Here is a 21,586-nt window from a genome sequence, read left to right on the forward strand (position 1 = left end):
AGGAAACCACTGTTATATAAGTCAAACCTCGCTCTCTCCAAACTAACCAAACTCCTCCATCACCAACAAACTAACAGATCAAGGCTGCCAAAGACCAGCAACTCCCATATTCTGCAAGATAAAATGACTGATTATGCCTATGGAGTTTGGTTGGTTTGGAGAAAGCGATGTTTAGCTTATATTTGTTTCCCATTGGAAGAGGCTGTCTGACAGCAAAGTAAAGCAGTGAAAATATTCTGAATATAGTTTACACTTAAACTGATACTGATTTTTTTTCAGTTGGACCCTTTCTAACTGGCTAACATGTCTGGGGCTCCAAGCTGGGGGTGTGCTGACTGGCATTTACTGTAGCTAATACACTGACTATGGATAAGTATCTCATACAACCTCACATCAAACAATCTGAATGATCCCTTTAAGATCCTCATCACAACACACCTGAAATGTGCAATATGAGCCTGCAAATCCAAAACTGAGCCACATTCTTTACTGCAGTAACTCACAGCCTGAGTCTAGTCTATCACACCGACAAGTTCAACAAAAGACACGAAGGCATGCGAGTTCATGTGCGTGGCTCCACTTTTACAATCTCGACGCCTAGTTAGCCGGAGTTACTTTTGTCTTTATTTGAGCTGGATGGCTGGCAGCTATGAGATAATCACCTTCCTCTCTGTGCCCTGAAGCTGTGTCAGGCAGGCCTCAAGGCTTCCTAACCAGCGCTGAGCCTGAGCTGCAATATGCAGACACATTACACACTTCATCACACACACAAAAATTTCCACAAGCAGCTACATTCATACATATACAAGACAGAGTTAGACACACACACACACACACACACACACACACACACATACACGCTCAGACACCCCCTTTTCTCTTATTCATTTTGCGTTTGTGCCCTCCTTGGCAGCCAATGGAGATGCAAAGTAAATTGTGGAGTGTTCAGGAGCGGGGCGGCAACCACAGGGCTGTGTGTGGAGGAGACATTTGTGTGTGTGTGTGTGTGTGTGTGTGTGTGTGTGTGTGTGTGTGTGTGTGTGTGTGTGTGTGTGTGTGTGTGTTTGAGTGTGATGTGACATTTCTGGGCTGACATGAAGCGGCACTCTGCCCCCTCGCGCCTGGAGGGAGCTCCCGGGGAAAGACACTGATGGAGGTCTGGGGTCTCCAGGGGGGAATTTCATGGTGTGAACAAAAAGCCCTGCGCTGCGGCAGAAACGACCTGTAAAACACGAGCTCCTAGAGTCTCCTCGCTACCTGCTTAATGCTCTCTTCACTGTTGTGGAGGCAGAGGACAGGGTTCATATGTTTATTTGCATTATGTATAAAGATATATAAAGATAATTATACTCTATGAATGAAATAACAATGTGATTCTTATGTATTTTGGGTTGTTTTTAACTCTGCATGAAGAAATATAATAAATCACCGTGCAGATGAATAGAGCCAGACAGATAAGCCAATATACATGGTCCGATATTGGCCTTGCACAGATATATTGGCCAGCATATGTTTCTGATATTTTTTTACATAGCATATTACAATTTCTTTTTATTTTTTAGTTTTATGCTTTTTTCTCTTAATTCAAGTTTGCTATATTTGTGTTTTTATTATCTATAATAATTCATAATTGAAGTGAAAGTTTACTGTTTTAGCGATCTGTTATTTTGGATAATGCACAGTGAGCTGGTCATTAATGTGAATTATTACACAACTTTTCTAAATACCTGATTCTGATTGGTCAATTACATTATCTGATCATAGACTCTGGAGGATCAATACAATTCTCAATTGTAAAATCCATAAAGTCGTTTTATAATTAATATTTTGTTTAAAATGATTGATTGTTTTGGTAAGTAACCAAGTAAAAAGCAGACTAACGTACAGTGAGCAGGTCGTTATTGACAAATAAACCCATTCTAGGTGACGCACCACCCTGTTGGGGTTTATGTAAGGGATAATGTAATGAGTCATTATTGTGAAATAAACCCCAACAGGGACTTGATTCACCCTGAATGGGTTACTTTTGCAATAATGACCCACTCACAATACATAATTTTTCTTATTACGCAGCTTACACTTACTTTAGAAAAATCAATAATTTGACACAAAATATTAATAAAAAAAATTAATTGTTTCAAAAATTATTTATTGCTCCTCCATGTTCAGAACAGCATCCTTTGCAACGGTCTGTTATTTAGAAATAACACTGTAAAAACAAAAAAGTTGAGAAAACACAAAACTTCAGTGCAACTTACTTCAGTAGATTTTTGAGTTTTGAGCCCACGGGGGACAGATTTTTTCACTTCATCGTTAATTACTTTACAAATGCGTGGGCCTGTATACACACATCCATGTGCAATTTGTGATGGATGCTCCATAAAATCAGGCGCCTCGAGCAGCTGGAGGTTCGGTACTTTGCTCAAGGCACTGAGCTACTGCTGTCCCCTTATCTAAAGAGGAAAAGTGAATTATCTCAACCAAACATTATGGGTCGGCAAAACTTTTTTTTATTATGGGTAATTATGAGTTTCTCTCAATTTTTTTACACTTACACTTACACACACTTACAGACCTAAGAATGCAGTTACTGAACAATCATAATTGAGTTTCAACACAGATGTATAATAAATATGAATAAAGAACATATCATAGTTTTGGCATCAGCCCCCAAAATTTAGAATCAGTCGGGTTCTAATTTTGAATTCATCCCTACTTTCAACCACCAGTTTACAGTCCACCAGTAAGTTCTGCAGAAGTCAAGCCCAGAAACTTCTGAACTCAACCCAAACTGCAGAGAAAAGCAGATTGCAACAACAACAAGCAACATTTCATCACAACTGATGTTGCAGCAACAAACTCCTGCATGCAGCATTTAAAGTCCAGCTCTAAATGACAAGTGCTCAGGTGCAGTATAAGGCTGAATGAGAAAGCAAAGCATCCTGTAACCTACACCTTTCTGTTCTGCCGCCGTGCTTCACACTCACAGAGGGTAATTCATCACCGCTAATTGCCTAAGTTAATCTTGGCACTGTGTCCAATGAGCAAGCATGTTTATCGGTGTATGCGTGGGCGTAGTAAGACAGGGCGAGAAAAAAAAAAATGAACGGCTGCGTGTAAAAGCGTGACAGCTGAGCGGCTTCTACCTACAGCTGAGAGCAAAACTCCACCCTAAAATTACATTTCATTCACTTTAATCCCACCAAACTCTCCAAGATCGAAGCTGTCGTACGTGTTAATTCTCAGTGAAGTTTCAGACGGTATCTCTTCGCTCACACTGGCTTTAGCGGTGCATGCAAACCAGCAGAACACACACACACACACACACACACACAAGCTCTGTCTCTGAATCAATAGTGGACAGTGAAAAAGAGAATGAGAGTGAGCAGGCAGAGTGAGGTGACAGACAGAATAATGGAGTAGTGTGAGCGGCGAGGAAGCAGCACCTTCCATACAAACTAATCCAGGAGCTTAAGGCCTACAGTAAACAGGCACATAAGTGATTAGCCCGAGTTAAACTATCAATCATCTTTCGCCCCACACAACACACACGCTACATAATACAGGGTTATGCAGAGAAGTGAGAAAGTAGCAAACACGGTCACCCTAGGAGGGGATTGGGTTTCATGGATGAGGCAGCTGAAGATATTTCATGCAACATAATGCCAGAGCCGTTGCCCGCCCCCTTACACCCTCCTCCCCCACGTCTCCTCTCCCCCTATCCAAAGCGCACACAGACACGAGATACTTTTTTTTTTTTTCAGCCGTGACAATATTTTTTTTCTGTTGCAGAGGAAAAAAAAAGAGAGCCTGCAGGCTGTGTTGTTGTGGCCAACCTTGTGGGTGCATGAGAAAAGAAACGTGGGTATCGCTTACACAAATGGCCTGCATGGATGTGCGAGAGAGCCAGACAAAATATAGAATCCGAGCCGCTGTGGCAGAGCAGGCCTTTCCTGTGTTTGTGATGATGTGAACATGTGCATTCTGCTGATGGATGGAGGAAACATCCTGCACACGGCTGACTGGCCTCCAACAGGAATGTGTGTACAAGATTGATATTAATTCTAGAAACTGTGTGATGTCCAAAAACATTGATGACACTGATTGACTGTGTTTGTACATTTCTGTTCTGCTGATGCGTCGTTCCAGTAGAGTGCTGCAGGGATGACTTGTTTTTTTTTAGGCTTAACCGGAAATTAGCATCGCTCTGGTTCCCTCCAAAAAAAAGCCAGTGGGATTTTTCAATTGGATTTTAGATTACTGCAGAAAATAAACTCTGTAGCAAGCAAAGATTTATGATAATTACACATTTTGTTTATAATCTTTCATTTATTCTTGAGAATTGGGACAAAAACATAGTTTGAGGGGCGTCTGATTTTCACTTCAATTACGTTTAAAAGATCAAACTGTAAACCTTGTAAAAGGCTGAGCTCCTAGTGAGTAAATATTTGAAATTTTAAAAAATCGACTCCATCAGATGAATATCTGAAAGACATGACATCTTACAGATTTGACAAAATGTTATTTATTCATTCCATTTTACAGCACAGTCATTGTGAGCAACCATTTTATTTTTTGTTGCTCAGGAATCTCTTAATGCTAATCATAACACACATTTTTAAACCATAATTCTTATTTAGCTTTGATTCTGACGGTCTGCAGAGTTGACGTGCCACATCTGTCAGCAATATTTTTTAGTGAATGTGTCAATAAATGGAAAGTAAATGATATGTTGATATTAATCATTTTTAAAGTTCTTTTTGTTCTTTTTGGTACAACACTATTTTTTCCCAATTCTCTAGAATGGGTGCTTAAATAAAGCTAATGTCAGGCTATAAAAGAACTACACTATGGTCACATGACTCATCGCCACTCCCGCTAAGTGACTAGCGTTTGTTTAATGTCTGCAATAACCACTGTAGTCTCATTTAGTCACTTGTTAGCAAAGGCATTTTTTAAGACACATAAAAGCTTCAAAATTCACAAAGTGGGCTGTTAACTGGTGTATTTTATGTTTGCAGAATGAAACGTTAAAATCTCTTAAGCTCGTGTTAACCACAGAGACTATTTCAGGGAAATAACAAAAAATCCAGTGACTTTGAGATTTGGGAACCTGAAGTGCTAATATGCTAACTAACATCCATGTTTTACTTTTTATTTGCTCATTAGTAAGCTTTAAATATTAATACTGTCTACAAATACATATTTACCATGTTCCTCCCTTCTCTTCTGAGTTCACGAGTCGTGACGTCTTTGCTGACCTTTTCATAAATGGAGGTCATGGAAGTTCATTTTTCAGTGGATGGTAAGTTTATATGTTGTAATTGTAACGTAAATGTTGATATTCCCAACAGCCTCATCTTTTCATGATGTCTTCGCGTTTCCTGGTTTATGTTACCCACTTGCCTGCTTGCCAAATTGCTTTCTAAATGCTGCCAGTTTTTGCTGTTGTTGCCTAGCAGAAGTGTTCTCACTATTTAACCACTTGAACGCCAAGAATATTGTATACACGACTTCCCAAGATCCATTTGGAGGCAGCAGTATCATGAACAATAATAATAATTTTCTGCTGGCAAATGGTCTGAAAATGCAAAAACATTTTTTCTTAAGATAAACAGAGGAAGCCTCTCTACAGTTTTTCCAAGTTCAAGCCATCTAAGTTTGAAAATCATGTAATCTTAGCAGGTATAGTACAAAAAAAAGATAACAGTAAGAGGTATGACAAGAGACAGAAAATCGCTTCGTTCTGGCAGTAAAATATTCCAGTGTTAATGTCAGAGTGGTAGCAGGGCCAATAATCAATGTTTGCTTTCAAAGCGAAGGGTTAAAAAAAAAAAGAAAAGAAAACTTGGGTAGTGGATTTTCTTTTCTGGCAGAAATGGGCTTCCATAATACGTCTTTAAAAACACAATATGGAAATTCTGCCTGAAGGGATCTCTATTACATTAAAACAATAACAAAATACGTAGTTCGATGAAGTGGTGAGTGGGATCATGGGATTTAATGTCTTCCACTGCAGATGGAAACATGACTCAGACAGACATCATGTTCACAGATGTGGTCATTTATTTAAGATTTATTCACATTGTGTTTCTTATGTAACGTCACGTTCGCCAACTTCTTTTTTGCTCTTTGAATGAAATTTAAATAAATTACAGATTTCTTGGTTTGACCATTGTTTGAAACCTTTAGGATAATGTAAGTACACAACTCAGCAAAATATATTTGTCTCATATTTTGGAAATGTTACATATTATTGCTTAAATTTAACAAAGGCAACCAATGATCTTGATTTTATTTGTTTACAGTAATAATTCCATATCACTTTCAATTATTATGTATTGAAGTATTTTTTAACAGTGAAGGACACCTTTTCTTCATTTTAACCAGTGTCACTAATTGCAACGTGTTCCTTGAACAAATGGTCCAAGACCATGTTGAACAGGGATTTTTTTTTCCTTACAGTGGATAACATGCTTTGTTCGGCACAACATGAAGTGGAGCACTTAATCAAAATTTATTGTACCAAGCAATTGATTTAATGAACAAAGTGTGTTTGAAATAGTGGACTGATTGCAGGCTAATTTTCACATGTTGAATGAATGAATTATACGGTAATTAAACAATTAAAAAAAGGTATTTTGGAGCTGCTGGTTCACAGGTTGACTGGGACGCCATGTGTCAGAGCTCATAAGGCACAAGATTTTCTCTAAGACTGATATGATCCAGGCTGTCACTTTGAAATTCAGACTCTTCCACGACTATAACTTGCATGAAGAGCTGTCACCGCAGTGAGAGAGCATGCTTTGAAATTTTCTGTCACAAGTCTGGGGCTGGTTAATGGGGAGAGCACAGAGAATTGGAGAGAGTATTGCCGCGTCTTTGTATTTTTTCACACAATTTTCTGGCCACACTTCGGTGTACCTTACTGAAAATGCCAGCAAAATACTGTATATTTCAGCTCCACTATCCACATAAAATGTCACCCACAAGGTCAGAACATAATGCAGAGTTAATTACACTAAACAGATGTCATATTTGAACCAAACAAACTACTTTACAGGACTATTCTTATAATTATATATTATATACTCTTAAAAATTCTCTTTAAAAGCTCCAATAAGGAATCACAGGATTCTACTGTGAATCAAAGAACATTTTATCACTTTTCTTTTTTTTTTACGTCTCGTGCACTTTAACCATCTCTGTGTTTTTTAGCATGAGCATTTCCACATAAGAAATAAGCATGCATCAAATTCTGCTCTAACAGTTAGGCTACCAGTTAGCTAGCTAAGTACCCTAGCTAAACTTACTAGCATTAGCCATCAACTTACATAAATTTGGTGGGTCTCCAACCATTATTTGGCAATTAAAGAAATGTAAAGACTGCTCCATGAGCTGAGGAAAAAGGATATTTTACACTTAAAAGTAGGTTAATGTTAGCTAACCCACTGCCTAACAAGCGAAACTTTACAGCTTCTAAATTTATGTTGTGTAATAAAAGATCTAGCCACAGCTCTTAGAGGCTATGAAATGAAGCTGGAACATGTGGATGTTTGGCCTTATTGCTGTAAAGATTACCTCCAACCATTATTCAATTATCAAAAATATATTTGCATGTAATTCATGTATTTTTCTGTAAACTGTTTCGGAGTGCCATGTGTGGACCAAAAGGTTGAATATAGCAACACCTTTTTTAAATCAAGGTAAGAGTAAGGGAAATCTTTTAAATGACTCTTGACATCTTTATACAAATTCCTTTTTATTTCTGTTTAATGGTAGGCTTGTGGATTAATAGCAGAAAGCTTTGTTTTACATTTGATGTCATGTTTACAGCCTCTCTGATTGATCTCTGATTGATATGGAGCTTCCTTGCCAACTTTTTTGCATGTCAAATGGCGTAGACCTTTATTTACTTTTTTTTCCTGACCTCCTCTGGAGCTCCGAGATCAAAATGAAACCAGTTCAAAAGCCGCATTTTGATCTGACGTGAAGCTCTATACGTAGCTCCTGCAACTGTCACAGGCTCCCCCGCGAGGTTTCAACATGTCAGACTCCGCTTGTCATCCCCAGGACCTGACAGATCATCATTTGTCATCACTTCAACATTAAGTACAATGAAAACTACAAAACTTACTATAAAAGCAAATGAGCTAAAATGTTACGGTAGAAAATGAAAAACAGACAGTATGAGCAACAGTACAGTAGACGCAAGGCTCAGCTTGATTCTCATGCTTTGGGAAAAAAGTGTCAGAAAAGAAAAGAAACTGGATATCACTAACTGAAATGAACAGACATACTCTAAGTGCACTCCTGTCTTGTTCCTGCTCCAGTGCAGTGCTTGAAAAAGTGATTATGTTTAGATGAATAACTGACTTCAGGACAGACAAGCAGGAGAGTAAAACACGTCATACTCACAGCGTAATTCCTTACATATCCCAGCTTTGGTACAAGAGAGAAAGGAGATTGTTTAACTACAGTCATCGGGGGGAAAATGAGAACACAATAACATTTTTGATGTCTTGCCTTTTATGCACCACGGTGACCAAGTCATTTTGGAGTTGATTGCCTGGAGGTGTTTTTGTAGTAAAGTCCATGATTTATTCTTAATGGTTTCTGGTTTAATGTATTATGCATTACGCATTTTCTATTCAAGCCAAAGCCTGAAAAAGTAATGAGAGGGTTTTAAAGTTGACATTTTTAAACAAGATATTTTAGTTAAAAAGAGCTTTTGATGTCTCGAGTCAGAATTAAAGGTAATAACTGCTGAAGCTACAACAGATAAAGCTGCTGCTCGCGGTATACAGACCATCAAAATGTCATGAAAACCTCAGAATATACTGCCTGTTTGAAAAGAGCTTGCCAGATGATGTAACATTTTCTGGCAGCCATATCGGAGCTTATTTACACGACAGATACAGTAATTGCACTTCTGAACTATACTCTGCTAATTTGACATAGTTTGTGTGTACACTTTTTGCACACACATTCACACAAAAGTAACCACTACAAACTACAATGACCACTTTTGTGTGTACATAATGTTAGCATCTTAGCTAATACGCAATCACGTTAGCACTCTTGACTAAGATAGCCTATTAGCTAAGATTTATATCATGGGTAGCTAGTAGCTGTCTGTTAGCATCAACAGACATTTAGTTTATTTTCCTAGATGTTTTGGTTAGTTGTATACAAATGACAAGAATTTTCCCCCTGAATTTAGCCGATACAAGCTCTCTAGCTAGTTAAGTCTGCCTATAAAGCGCCACAGGGATGATGCATTTTTGTAGGCCAACCCGCAAGTTAGCATTGCTCTGGTTCCCTCCACAAAAAGCCAATGTGATTTTTTTCCTCTGAACTTTGCAGAGAAATTAAGTTCTATGGCAAACAAAACTTTATGATATCTTGTTTTGCAAGATAATCTTGCAGCATTCATTCGTTCAGCATGATGATGTTTAATGTATATGACAACCACTGTAGTCTAGCCTCTTGCTAGCAACCACCTTCTTTAAGAAACATAAAAGTTTCAAGATTCACAAACAGGTTACTTACTTGACAAATTTTATGTTGTAGAACAAAACATGGATATCTTTTCAGCTTATATTAACCACAGCCCTTATTAAAACAAAATCAAAAAACCCAGTCAGAAAAAACACTGACTTTTTGATGAGGGAACCAGAAGTGCTAATATGCAAACTCATTTCTGGCTGTTAAGACTCGTTCCTGTAGCACATAATAGGCCATATATTTAATACAGTAATTGCATTCTAAACTTCACTGTCCCACTGATTAGACAGTTAATATATATAATTACAAAAAAAGAACACTGCAAACTAAAATGACCAGTTTTGGGTGTAAATAATGTTAGCATTTTAGCTAGTGCACCTTAGTATCATGTTAGCTAACCATCAGTATCACAAATTTTGTTTGGGGGCCCTATACAACCTGTTGTTTGGGGCCCCCTATTGTATTGTAACTGTAGTGGCGTGATTCCACCCCTCTAAGGTGGTCCAGGAACATGCATTTGGCATTTAAATGTAACAATCAGAGATTTTAGAGTTTACTGTGTCGCCTTCACTAAACTCACTAAACACTAAACACTAAGAAGGATTATAGTAAATGAAGAGGACTTGTATGACGAGAGATAGAAAATAGCTAGCATTAAAATAACTAAGTGAGAAGGAGTGTGGTAGAGTGCAATTTATATTACCTACATTAAATTCTCACATTCCTTCAAGCATTTCTTTTATTATGGTACAACTCAAAACTATTAACAAAGTTCTTTTAATTACCTAACTCAACCCTAACTTCATTAAACTTGTTTTCTTTGCCTAAACTAAAAGAAATGGCGCACCATTTTGGGAAATACACTTATTTATCAATGAACAGTTCCTACAAATATCTCCCTGTAAAACTACAAAACAGTTTTACATTACTGTTTGAATTGTGGTGAACAAGATACGTTGTGTTGAACTTAAGAGGCGTTAGCAGCTAGATTCTTGAACTTTGGAGTAAGCTAAGCTAGCTGTCTCTCCATGACCAGACCTTATGCTAAATGATGCTAATCTCCTCAAACTGCCTACTTAACTCACAGATATGAGAATGATGTCAATCTTTTCATCTAACAATTGAAAATAAAGTGAATATGTATATTTGCCAAAGTTTCACACTATTCCTTTAAATGCTAGAACGTTCTCAGCTGAAGAACACTAATAGCACCATGTCCAATTCATACTATTCTCAACAATGGTTCACCAAAATACTAACAATACATTTACACTTACAAGTATAAAAACATTGTTTTCATGCCCGTTTTATACATTTTCAAGTCTATATTCCCCTCTGGGACTCACTGATGGTGATCACATGTAGTTGCCAAAAGATTTGTGACATGCTGTGTCTGCAAAGTCTCTAAAACATGTTATATCAGAGTGTCCAGCTGATGATAAGGAAGGAATTTTACCTTGTTTCTCTTGAAATAGGCTCTGCGGCAGGCGGCGAAGCACTTCTCACTGCAGAAGCTCTTCAGCTCGCTCCCCATGCTCAGAGAATAGCGTTTGACGCCGACCTTCTGGCACCAGGCGCACATGATCTGCACGTTGGATGCATCTTCATCTAGAAAGAAACAAGCAACAGTGAAAATTAGTTAAGATGGTGCTCAAGTTCGTTGTGTAATTTAATGTAGACAAATAACTATTCCTCCCAACATGATCTCTTTTAAAATGCAGACCATTATCCTGGACATTCAGGCACAGGAACCATAGAGGATTGACTTGGACCTAATTTTACTGTTTTTATGTAAAAGTTTTTTCACAAAATATTCTAAAAGTTCATGTAAAGCCACAATAAATATGTATCCTGAGTTTCTAAAGCCACTTAACGCAAATGAGTTCTAAACCCCCCAGCCAAATTTGAATGATTAAAAATCGCTAAGTATATAAAATAATGTGTCAAAATTCTGAAAAAAATGTGGTTTTCTCTGCTCTGAAATGCTGGTGGAGTGTCCACTCTGCTGTCTCAGTGTGAAACACCACTACAACCTGAAAACAACCAGAAACATGGACGCTCTGTCCAGCAGCTTTATTGGATATGTCCAAACATGTTTGAGCCACATGAGCCAAAGGACGGTGTCAGGACGGTTGTTGTGTGTTGGAACTGAAGTGAGCTGAAGTGAATTTCTGGACTGAGTTGGACTGAGAGTAACTGAAGGTACGTTTGTAACTGACCATTGAGGCAGGTGGTTCGTGGAGCTTATATAGCATCGGGCGACCATGACACCAGCACCGTCACAGTGTTTCAGGTCCGCCCAAAAAATTCTGAACACAGAAACTGTGAGCAACAGTTTAACAGTCCAACTCCAGAATTCAGTACTACATAGTTCTACATGTTTTCAAGAACTGTGTTCTAAGATGAATAATGTGTTTTGAAGAAAAACCCTTTAAACAGACTTTAAATTACTAGAACTTCTGTCTTACTTCATAACAATATTGACCTTGTGGTACATGTCTTAAACTTTTTGATTAAAGTGAGACTGATTCTGATTACAAAATATGTTTAAGCAAGAGTGACATCTATTATATTTTAAGTGCAAGCTCATGGCGGAGAATATCAACAAGCATGCAACGACTAGATGTATTAAACACAAGGACCTAAAGGCATTAACTCCGCTGATTCAGCCCAGCTGCTGGGCTGGTTAAATCCGCTCAAGATTCAAGCCACAAAACCACTGTAGGATTTATAATGAAGCCCTGCCATGGGTAAATGCAGCAGAACCGGATGAGCCAGGGACATGGGAGGATGCCTATTTGCGGCTGTGCTCTGTGGGTATTAGAGAACCTGAAGTGGACACGAGGATGTGCTCTGATGATGCTGGGTGTTCAGACACTGGAGGCTCCTTCAGAAGGTACAGTTTCCCTGCTGAGTGCATCCTGTGTGAATTTTTAAACTATAATTACTATAATTTTTAGATAATTCTCATAGTTTGTGGAAGCCAACATAAATGTCAAATGGCTGAGGTTTGTGTCATAGAACAATAGATCTAAAAAACAGCTGAGACAGTTCATATTTGTGAGACAATTTAGACCACTTTACCCTGAGTGACAAGTTACACAACTCTGATCTGAACTGACCTGAAGGAAACTCCACCCATCCATCTACCACTCCACACACAATACTTATATGAGACCACAGTTTAATTTAGTTTTTTTTTCTGTTCTTCCTTTTTATTCCCAAATTATTCATCATGAGGGCACTTTGAGGGCAGAGAGTAGAGAGGAAAAAGTAAAAAAAAAATTAAAGAAACATGAGGGAGAAGAAGCAGAAATAAATAAATACATATACAACTTTTCCCAGTGGTCCACAAGGACACACACATGGTGACAAACAAATATTTACATCATAGACAAGACTGGGGTGGCTGTGGCTCAGGAGGCAGAGCAGGTTGTCAGGAGGTCAGCGGTTCGATTCCTGGTTCATCTGGTCTGCATATTGAAGTGTTCTTGGGTAAGATATTGAACCCCAGATGGCTGCGTCATCGGTGTGAGCGTGTGTGTGTGTGTGTGTGTGCATGTGTCAGTTGGTAAGCAGAAAACCATTGCGGGATTTTGGACAGAAAATGGTTTATTGGTCCTGATCGCTCCTCACATGTTGCACAGCAGCTTCTCCCATCAGTGTATTCAAGGATTCAAGGACACTTATTATCATTATACAACACAGGGTTGTACAATGAAATTAGAATTGTAGTTCCTTCACAATACACACGAAGTACACCACAGACAATTAATTAAATTCACAATGGAATAGGGTGAAAATATAAAACAAAATATTTACATATATACATACGTATACTTATACACCCAGCAAATAATTCTGCATTACATTTTTTGATTTTGCATCAGGTTTAATGTAAACGGCTGCAACAAGATGGTGATGATAATATGGTCAAAATCTTCACATTAAAAGTTCAACGTGTCTGTGTTTGAACACAAAACATCCCTGATGTAAAAACACCATCCTTTTACTGGAGCCTTGCGTGTTGTGTACTGTCAGCTCGCTCCTCAGGTGCGACAGCCGAGCCTAGGACGCCATAGAGCGGTCTCTGGTTTCCCGTTGTTTGGCCAGCCTGAATCCTGTTTCATCCGTTTCATTTTCCTGGCCGGGCATTATCCAGGAGCAGCCTTCGGTCGCAGCTGTAGCATGGCTCTTATCCGCTATCCTCCTTTCCTCCTGGGGTGGTCGCCAGCGGTCACCTGTGGCGGTGCATCCAGCTGATCTGACAGCATGTTCAAAACATGCCGACTGCAACGTGAATGCATGTGTGCATGTATATGCGAAAGAATGTTTACGTGTGTTGCAAAGCACTTTGAGTGGTTGGTAGGCTAGAAAAATGCTATAGTCCATTTATCATGAATGGAGTTCACATAAAATACACACTGAGTCTTAGTCATACTGCTTAGGTGACGGCTATTATATATACAGTATGTTAATGATACAATGAATGGCAAAGTGATTGTAGACTGTTATTGTGTGAACTGATCAAGTTCTTCTTTTAAGTAATTCCAATATAAAATAACTAAGTTTAAATTAATATATGCAACAAACATTACAAAACAAAAGAATAACACTTTATGGTGAGGAGAGATGAATTATGAATTCATACATAATTTCATTCATGCTGTACTTCACAAACTATCAGGAGTTTACAAAGTAAGGTATTTCAATCATCATGGTTTCTGAGTTATTAATGATGTTCACGTCTTCTTCATAGGCAAACAACAAGCTAAACAACTGACCGGTCAAGCAGTGAGCAGTGCTGTAATCATAATTAAGCATGACTTTTTCATTACTTCATCATGTTTGTGCCAAATAAAGTGGTGACCTGTCCGTCTTTAACACTGACGAATAACGTGATAATTGGTGACATAACTGTGAAATCATGCATATTAACCATTTGTTGCTCATCCATACCTCATACATACAAATGTTCTTATCCTAACTAAATAATTGATAACTGAAATGGAGTTAAAATTTGTAATCTAATTTTGCATTTGCACTGTTTCCAAATTCATCAGGCTTAAAAAAAATAGCCTATAGAGGGACTGAGAATGTATGTGCACTGTTGTGTCTGGTCAAGATTCTGTCCCTTTAACTGCAGACCTACCTATGAAAAAGACATGAACATCATTAATAGACCAGAAACCTTAATGATTGAATTACATTAGTTGTTGCATTAATTAACATATTTTTCTTGCATAAAGTCATGCATAAGATACTGTTAATTCTTCTGCATTCCTGATAGTTCATGAAGTACTATATGAACCAATTCATGCTTGATGTCATGTATGAATTCATGATAATTCATGAACGCTCACCATAAAGTGTTACCAACAAAACTACTGCCACAGTGTAACGTAATCTTAACATATTACACACTTGCCTACACAGTAAATCAGATTCCTAATCACTTTCTATTCCTGGACAAGCCCCCAAATTTTTACTCCCATCATTCCCTTGCCATTCATGGGGTTATTAACAACTACAAAAGAAACAAATGCATGTATAATTAAAATAAAATAAGAATATTGCCAATTAGCAGTCATTACAGTGGTTATTTGTATGTGGGTGTACATTTGCATGTGTAAGGTCATTTTTGCAGCAGGGTGCTGGCAGTTCTGTAAGAGTATTTTACTTTTCCCAGTTGATATATGTGAGACTTGAGGTTTATTTCTGAGTTAATGCTGAATGCTAAATTCATGACCTGTGTGGGAAGGTGGCCTTGCTGTAAGTTCTCCTTAAAGGGACAAAGAGAAGGCATTCTAAAGAATAATTATGGCTTTACAGCTCAAATAGATTTTACCCAGATCTCTTCTGTCTCTTATGATTTATAGTTATCCACCACAAATTTCTGAGTAAATCTACAGTTGCCCTCGGCACATCCCTCCCGGTCTGTGTGGGCAACAAATTATTTTAACAGACCCCTCTGTGACAGTGAAATGCCTCTTCTGTGGCAAACTGTGACTGCTGGTGATGAGCTGCGGGCTTTTAGTGCCGCCGCCGTTGCAATGAGAGAGATCCTCCGAGATTCCCTCCAGTATCTCCCAATTATCACATTATGACTACGCGGGTGTGAGGGCGAAAAAACGCAGGCCCATTAGTCTTTCACCCCCGCTCACCTCTTTATCACAAGCTGGCTGGGCTTTTCACCTCTTGTTGAGCTTAATGGATCTACAGGGCCATCAGATTTTAAGTACAAACTAACTCACAATTAAGGGAATAACTCCCAGAGGCCCTAAAGATAGCACAGTGGACCCAACATGCATATTTTATGTCTTTCCTTTCCGCTGTGCTCTATCACATTCCTATAGTCGCCTTTTTTTGAGTTGATCTGGACCGCTGCCCACTGCAGTGATAACAGAAAACAGTTTCATTCTAAGCTGACTGGGTGGGTGGATGAGGGTTGGGAATAATGTATGTACCACAGCGTAATAAACAGGATCGAAGGCCAACATGAAATCACAACATCTTTCACAATGTCTCAATATTTTCATACAAGAAGAGATCTTGAGTCGTTCTTTTCTCCGCACACCCTGGCTCCTTGTTACAAACCCATCTCAAAACACTCACATCTGCATGAGGGGGGGTAAAAAAAAACAAAAAAAAAAACACATCCTGTCAGTAATTATGCAGCCTCCATACTAAATGCCACCATCATCCGCCCGTACCTGCACCTCAAAAGGTCCTTTGTCGGATTTTTTGCGGGGCACATGAATAATTCAGCATATGTGTGGGGGTGGGGTGGGGTGGCGAGTTGAAGGGGGTTGTGGGCCGGGTGGTGGGTTGGTGCTGGGCTTTAAGTGGGACCACACCATCTGTTTCCCCGCCTAGGCAGGGCCAGCGGGGACTCCTCTTGGGCGATGCCAAGGCGGCTCGCTCCCTCCGCCGGGGCGTACCAACCTCCTGTGCCACAGCAGACGTAAGGGATAATGAAGCCCTCTGTCTGGCCGGGGAACGCGGACATTTCCTCTGAGAGTAGATGGGGTTATATTGACACTTGGGCAGGTGGAGGAAAACAAGGTGTACAGCAGGTAGCTAGCTCATTAGTCGCATGTCCCTGCCTGGTTTGGAGGCTTTCAGGCCGTTGCAAAGACAGAAAAGTTTTCATGTTGCATAAACATTCAGTTTCCTGCTAAGTGCTAGAGAATCAGCAAGTAGGTTTATACTTCCAGTACAATGTTATCTGTCTGGAGAACAGCTGTGGATGAAGTCTATGCCAGGTCTTCTTTTAGCTGAGTGTTTTGACTGCAGAAATGACCATGTGTGGCAAATACATCAGCAATCTGCCATGGGCTCGAAATGACCTTGATCTTTTTGGAAATTTAAAATGTAACCTTGTCCAAAACGCGCAAATAGACAAGCATAAAACAGTTGAAACTTTATGTTCTGGCTCTGGAGGCCACCTGGATTTTTTGATTTTAGTATATTTTGATACTACTTGATTTTTTCTTGGTTTAAAGGGACAGATCAGATTTTTTGAAGTGAGGTTACACAAGGTACTTATTGATAGTCAGTGTTTTAGCTACAGTAGATGGCGGTCAGCAATGAACTGCTGTGGACCGGCTCAGCAACAAAAGGTATTTAAAAGAGGTCCACCAAAAAAAATCTATACCAATTCAAGTGTATGCTATATTTAGACTGTTTTCACCAATTTACCATTCTATCAGAAAGCTTTTTCTGATGGAAAACTGCCGTTTTATCAGCCAAATATCACTCTCTTCAAACCAACCAAACGCCATAGGCAAAATCAGTAATTTCACCTCGCAGAATATGGGAGTTGCTGGTCTAATGCTGCCTCAATATGTTAGTTGGTTTGTGTTATTGTGTGACTTCTGAGTATTAAAAGGAGAGTTCGGACTTACTGCCACCACATAATAACACAAACTACACAACAGATCAAGACAGCGGTAGACCAACAACTCCTGTGTTCTGTGAGGTAAAGTTACTGATTTCGCTAATGGAGTTTGGTTGGTTTGGAGAGAGCCATATTTGGCTAACACAATGTTGCTTTACTGTCAGATAAGGTTATCTGATGGAAAAGTAAAGCGGTTAAAATATTCTAAATATAGCATACTGATTTTCAGGTGGACCTTTTTGTTAAGTGGCTAAAAATCTTATGTTGCTAATACACTGACTATCGATAAGTACCTCATACAACCCCACTTCAAATAATTCAAACTATCCCTTTTTCTACTGTCTTGACAAAAAAAGGTTCAAACTTTTCAATTCATCTACTGTGTGTATATCTTTCCAAAAAAAAAAAGGTGTCATGCTCCCTACCTGCAGGGGGCTTGATCAGTGGTGGGGGGATGATGGGCACTATGATGGGCAGGTTGCCATGTTCCTTGGTGCTGGGCGTGGAGGTGGACGGCGTGGTGGAGGGCTCTGTGACTCCGTTCCTGGAGGCTGGCAAAGACTGGGAGCTGTTGGCTCGATCCGGAGAGCCCTCACCGCTCTCTGTTGAAGGTTGGATTTTTGGCAACAAGTTTTCTAGACGGGGGGAAATTGAGCAAAATAATACGTTATTAAACAACTGATGAGGAGCTGTGGCACTCACTCCAAACCCTGCCATAATGTAAGAGTCTTGCATGGCTGAAATCTGACATGAAGGGTCCCATTTTACCTTAATAGAGGCACAATTGATGAAGCATGTCTGGTTTTTTAAAATAGGCTTTCAAAAGTTTGTGTTTAGGGCACAAAAATATTAGTGACTAAATAAGCAACAATGAAGGATAAAGCTGCATTTATTAATATTATTATATTAGCAGGGGACCCACAATGCCACACAAACCCACAAACCCACAATGCTGCAGTTTCCCTCAATTGTATGGAGCCGACTAGCATCTTTCAGTACATTTGTTTTTGTTTTCAAACCCACAACTTTACTAATTTAATTCAGTCTCACAGGTCTTGTTGGCTTCACTTCACTTAATAAACTGACTGTGCACTACCTGTCCAGTACCAAACTGCAGACAGACAATCTTAGTGACTAGCTGGTGAACATAGTTGAGCATTTAGCAGCTAATTTGTCAGATGTTTCCCTCAGGAGTTGGTGGAGAACGAAACAGAGCAAAAAGGAGAGTGAATAATAAGCATAGATTTATCAGATGGATGTAAACACAACCACAAATGAATGCTTACGTTGCTGTATGTCTCCTGGACGACTATGTAGGCAACTGTTTGCTAACAAGCTAACTATATCAAGTTATTAAGGTGATATTATGTCACTGTTCAGTTTGCAGCTTGTTACACTCCAAAAAGTAAAATTATGCAGGTTTAAATTTCAGAAAACATTCTTAGTTATAATTTTTTTTGTCTCAAAAAGTCAGCAGTCTGCCTCAACAAAACTGTGTGGATCACTTCACTTGACATTGACATTCCTGGTAAATAGGTGCTGTGATTGGCTACTATTGCTGTGCTGGGATTGGCCAGTGCTCATTGCCTCAGTAGTCTTTGTCATTAGCGAACAGCCTTTCTAATATTGTGAAAGGCTCTATTTAAACCTGAACCGTGACCTTTTCCTAAACCTAACCAAGTGGTTTTGGTGCTTAAACCTGACAAAACTGCAACTGAAAACGGAAAAATAGTTTTTAAAACTAAGTCTAACAAAGTCAACAACCAACTGCCAGTGTATAGCACCAGGCAAAGTGTACTAGCCAATCACAGCACAGTCAGGCAGGCCGAGGCAGAACAGTCTTGGGGGAAAAATATACCGCTAAGCAAATAGTTCATCTCTCTTCACATTTTATTTCAAATGTTGGTAAACTCTGATTGGTGCATGGACATACCAGTGTGACATCAAAATTTTTCATCTGAGCCCCACCCACTTCAAAGTAGTGATAAAAGTGAGGACAAAAACAAAAACACAGAAACCTCTCAAGATTATTTACCTAAACTTTTAAAACTTTGGCAGAAAATTGTGTCTTCATGTAGGACCTCGTCACTCAAACTAAGAAACTGTTTGAGAAATTATGTACTTAGGGTCTTTAACACAATTACAAAGAAGTGCCACACTCTTGTTCATCATACTGCATTAGCCATGGTTCATGATCCATTCATGGGCACTTAATATTTCCACTAATTTCATTATCTTTTAATGCAGCACATGATCGCATGGTGGATAATGAAGCAATTGAGAATGCAGACTGCCGGACCAGACAGGCAGAAAAATGCACATGCAGAAATGGCTCCATACCTTTGAGGACAGAGATGTGCTGTGGCGTCTCCCCTATCTCCAGGCTGTCAGAGTCCCTCAGCTCCACCTTGTCATAGCCGTACCAGCCCAGCAGCTCATTCATGGTGTTCTCTGCAAAACTCTGCCACACAAAAAGTCGGCTGGTGAGACTCGAGACAAAAGTCTTCATGCAGGAATCAGCATGAATTGCAATTGTAATTCTTGCAGTACAAGCTGCTACAGTGCTGATAAACAGTACAGCACATAGTAGCAAATTAAAGGTGAAGAACCCTCTGAAATTTTGAATAGTGTGACATGAAATATAAATGTTACACAATCAAACATCTTAACATTTGGAGAACACAATGAAGACAAATGAAAGTTGAGGTCACTTGTTTTAAAACCAAATGCAACAGTCTGTTACTTTGTTGCGTTTGTCGTGCTTCTCCTGAGACCTTGACTTTAAGACTAGCTCCTTAGATTTGTCCACATTTCTTCAACTAATTAGGGAGAAATACTGCGATGCCACTCAAAATTTACAGCTGTGCCCCGAGGAAACCGCGTTGTAGATTTTTTCCTCCAGGCCTTCCTCATAAGTATGGGTCAACCTAATTGGGGCCAACTCTGCCCATTGTGCGCATCCAGACAAACTAATGGTCCCTATCACAGCACAATAAAAGAGGAGGGTGTTAGCAGAGTGTAATAAAGCCTCTGATAAGAACCCTATCACAGAACACTAACCAGCATAGAGAACTTATCAGAATACTGTAAAATAAAAACCACAGCAAAGTAAAGACACGGTGACAGCAGAGATAAGGGGTTCACTTGTGATTTTGTGATTCTTTTACAGATACTTTAAAAGCTCCCTCCTCTTTCTTACAGCTTATCTGATTGATTGAAAATGTTGTCGCAGCATCCAGAAATAGCCCAGGGGTTAAATGGACTCGGGGGAGCACTGATTCATGGGGCCTGAAGCTGAGGAAGCCAACAACAACATGCCAGAGATTACACATATTTTATTGAGTCAGGGCTGTTACTGAGCTACTATTCTCAGACCCAGTGCTGTAGATGGGCGTTTCGGGGCCAGGTCCGCCATGGATGATCCCTGTGCTCCCCCTGCTGCATCCTGTCCCCTCCCCTCCCCTCCAGGTCCTGCACAACAACAATCTTGAACAATCTCTTCATAATTATCATTCCCAGAGGGGCAAACTCCAAGTTTTTTAAGACTGACCCACCACTGAGCTGTGGATTACTGAAGGAATAGAGCAGTTGTTTTTTTTTAGGTTATTTTTTGTGCTTTTCCCTTTATTGTGATAGGGAGAGCTGAAGGGATGACAGGAAAACCAAATGGGCCACAGGCAGGAGTTGAAATGGCAGCCGCTGCAGAGGACTGACAGCCTCAGTACATAGGACGCAAACTCTATCAACCAAGCTATAGGGCCGCCCTGAATAGAGCAGAATTTTGGGAAATTCACTTTTTTTCTCTCTGGCAGAAAGTAAGATGATCAATACCACTCTTACAGCTCAACTCATTCTAATTCCCAGGTCGTCAAATACCGACCTTTTGTCACATCCCTCTGCGTCTCATACCTCAACAGTGTAACCTGATTCGGGTCAGGTGATGTAGTATAAAGAGCGAGATATGAGATCTGCATATGGAAGAGGTGGATGAATGGGTCATGTGAAACCAAAAGTCAACGTCATCTAAAGGTTTCAGTTACATAACATTTATGTGAATCACATGGCTTCCATAATGTAACATATTTTAATCCAAAAATATGGCTGCAGTTTCACAGGAAAACAGTGTTGCACAATCTCCCAAACAATGGAAATTGTAAAAAAAAAAACAACTGAAAAAAA

General features: G+C 39.4%; 1 protein-coding gene across 2 annotated transcripts in view; it reads right to left on the minus strand.

The window, feature by feature from the left end:
* Window positions 1-21,586, minus strand: part of sobpa (sine oculis binding protein homolog (Drosophila) a) — a 59,996-nt gene that overhangs the window by 20,950 nt on the left and 17,460 nt on the right. For both annotated transcript variants that reach the window (XM_084742642.1, XM_084742641.1), the window contains exons 2-4: window positions 19,748-19,868; window positions 17,833-18,042; window positions 10,964-11,115 (exon numbers count right to left, since the gene is read on the minus strand). In XM_084742642.1, the coding sequence (XP_084598768.1) occupies window positions 10,964-11,115; window positions 17,833-18,042; window positions 19,748-19,868 (483 nt within the window). The remainder of the gene's footprint in view (window positions 1-10,963; window positions 11,116-17,832; window positions 18,043-19,747; window positions 19,869-21,586) is intronic.

Source organism: Lutjanus erythropterus, chromosome 18 (genome assembly GCF_056507025.1).
Source record: "Lutjanus erythropterus isolate fLutEry1 chromosome 18, fLutEry1.hap2, whole genome shotgun sequence".
Classification (NCBI taxonomy): domain Eukaryota; kingdom Metazoa; phylum Chordata; class Actinopteri; order Lutjaniformes; family Lutjanidae; genus Lutjanus; species Lutjanus erythropterus.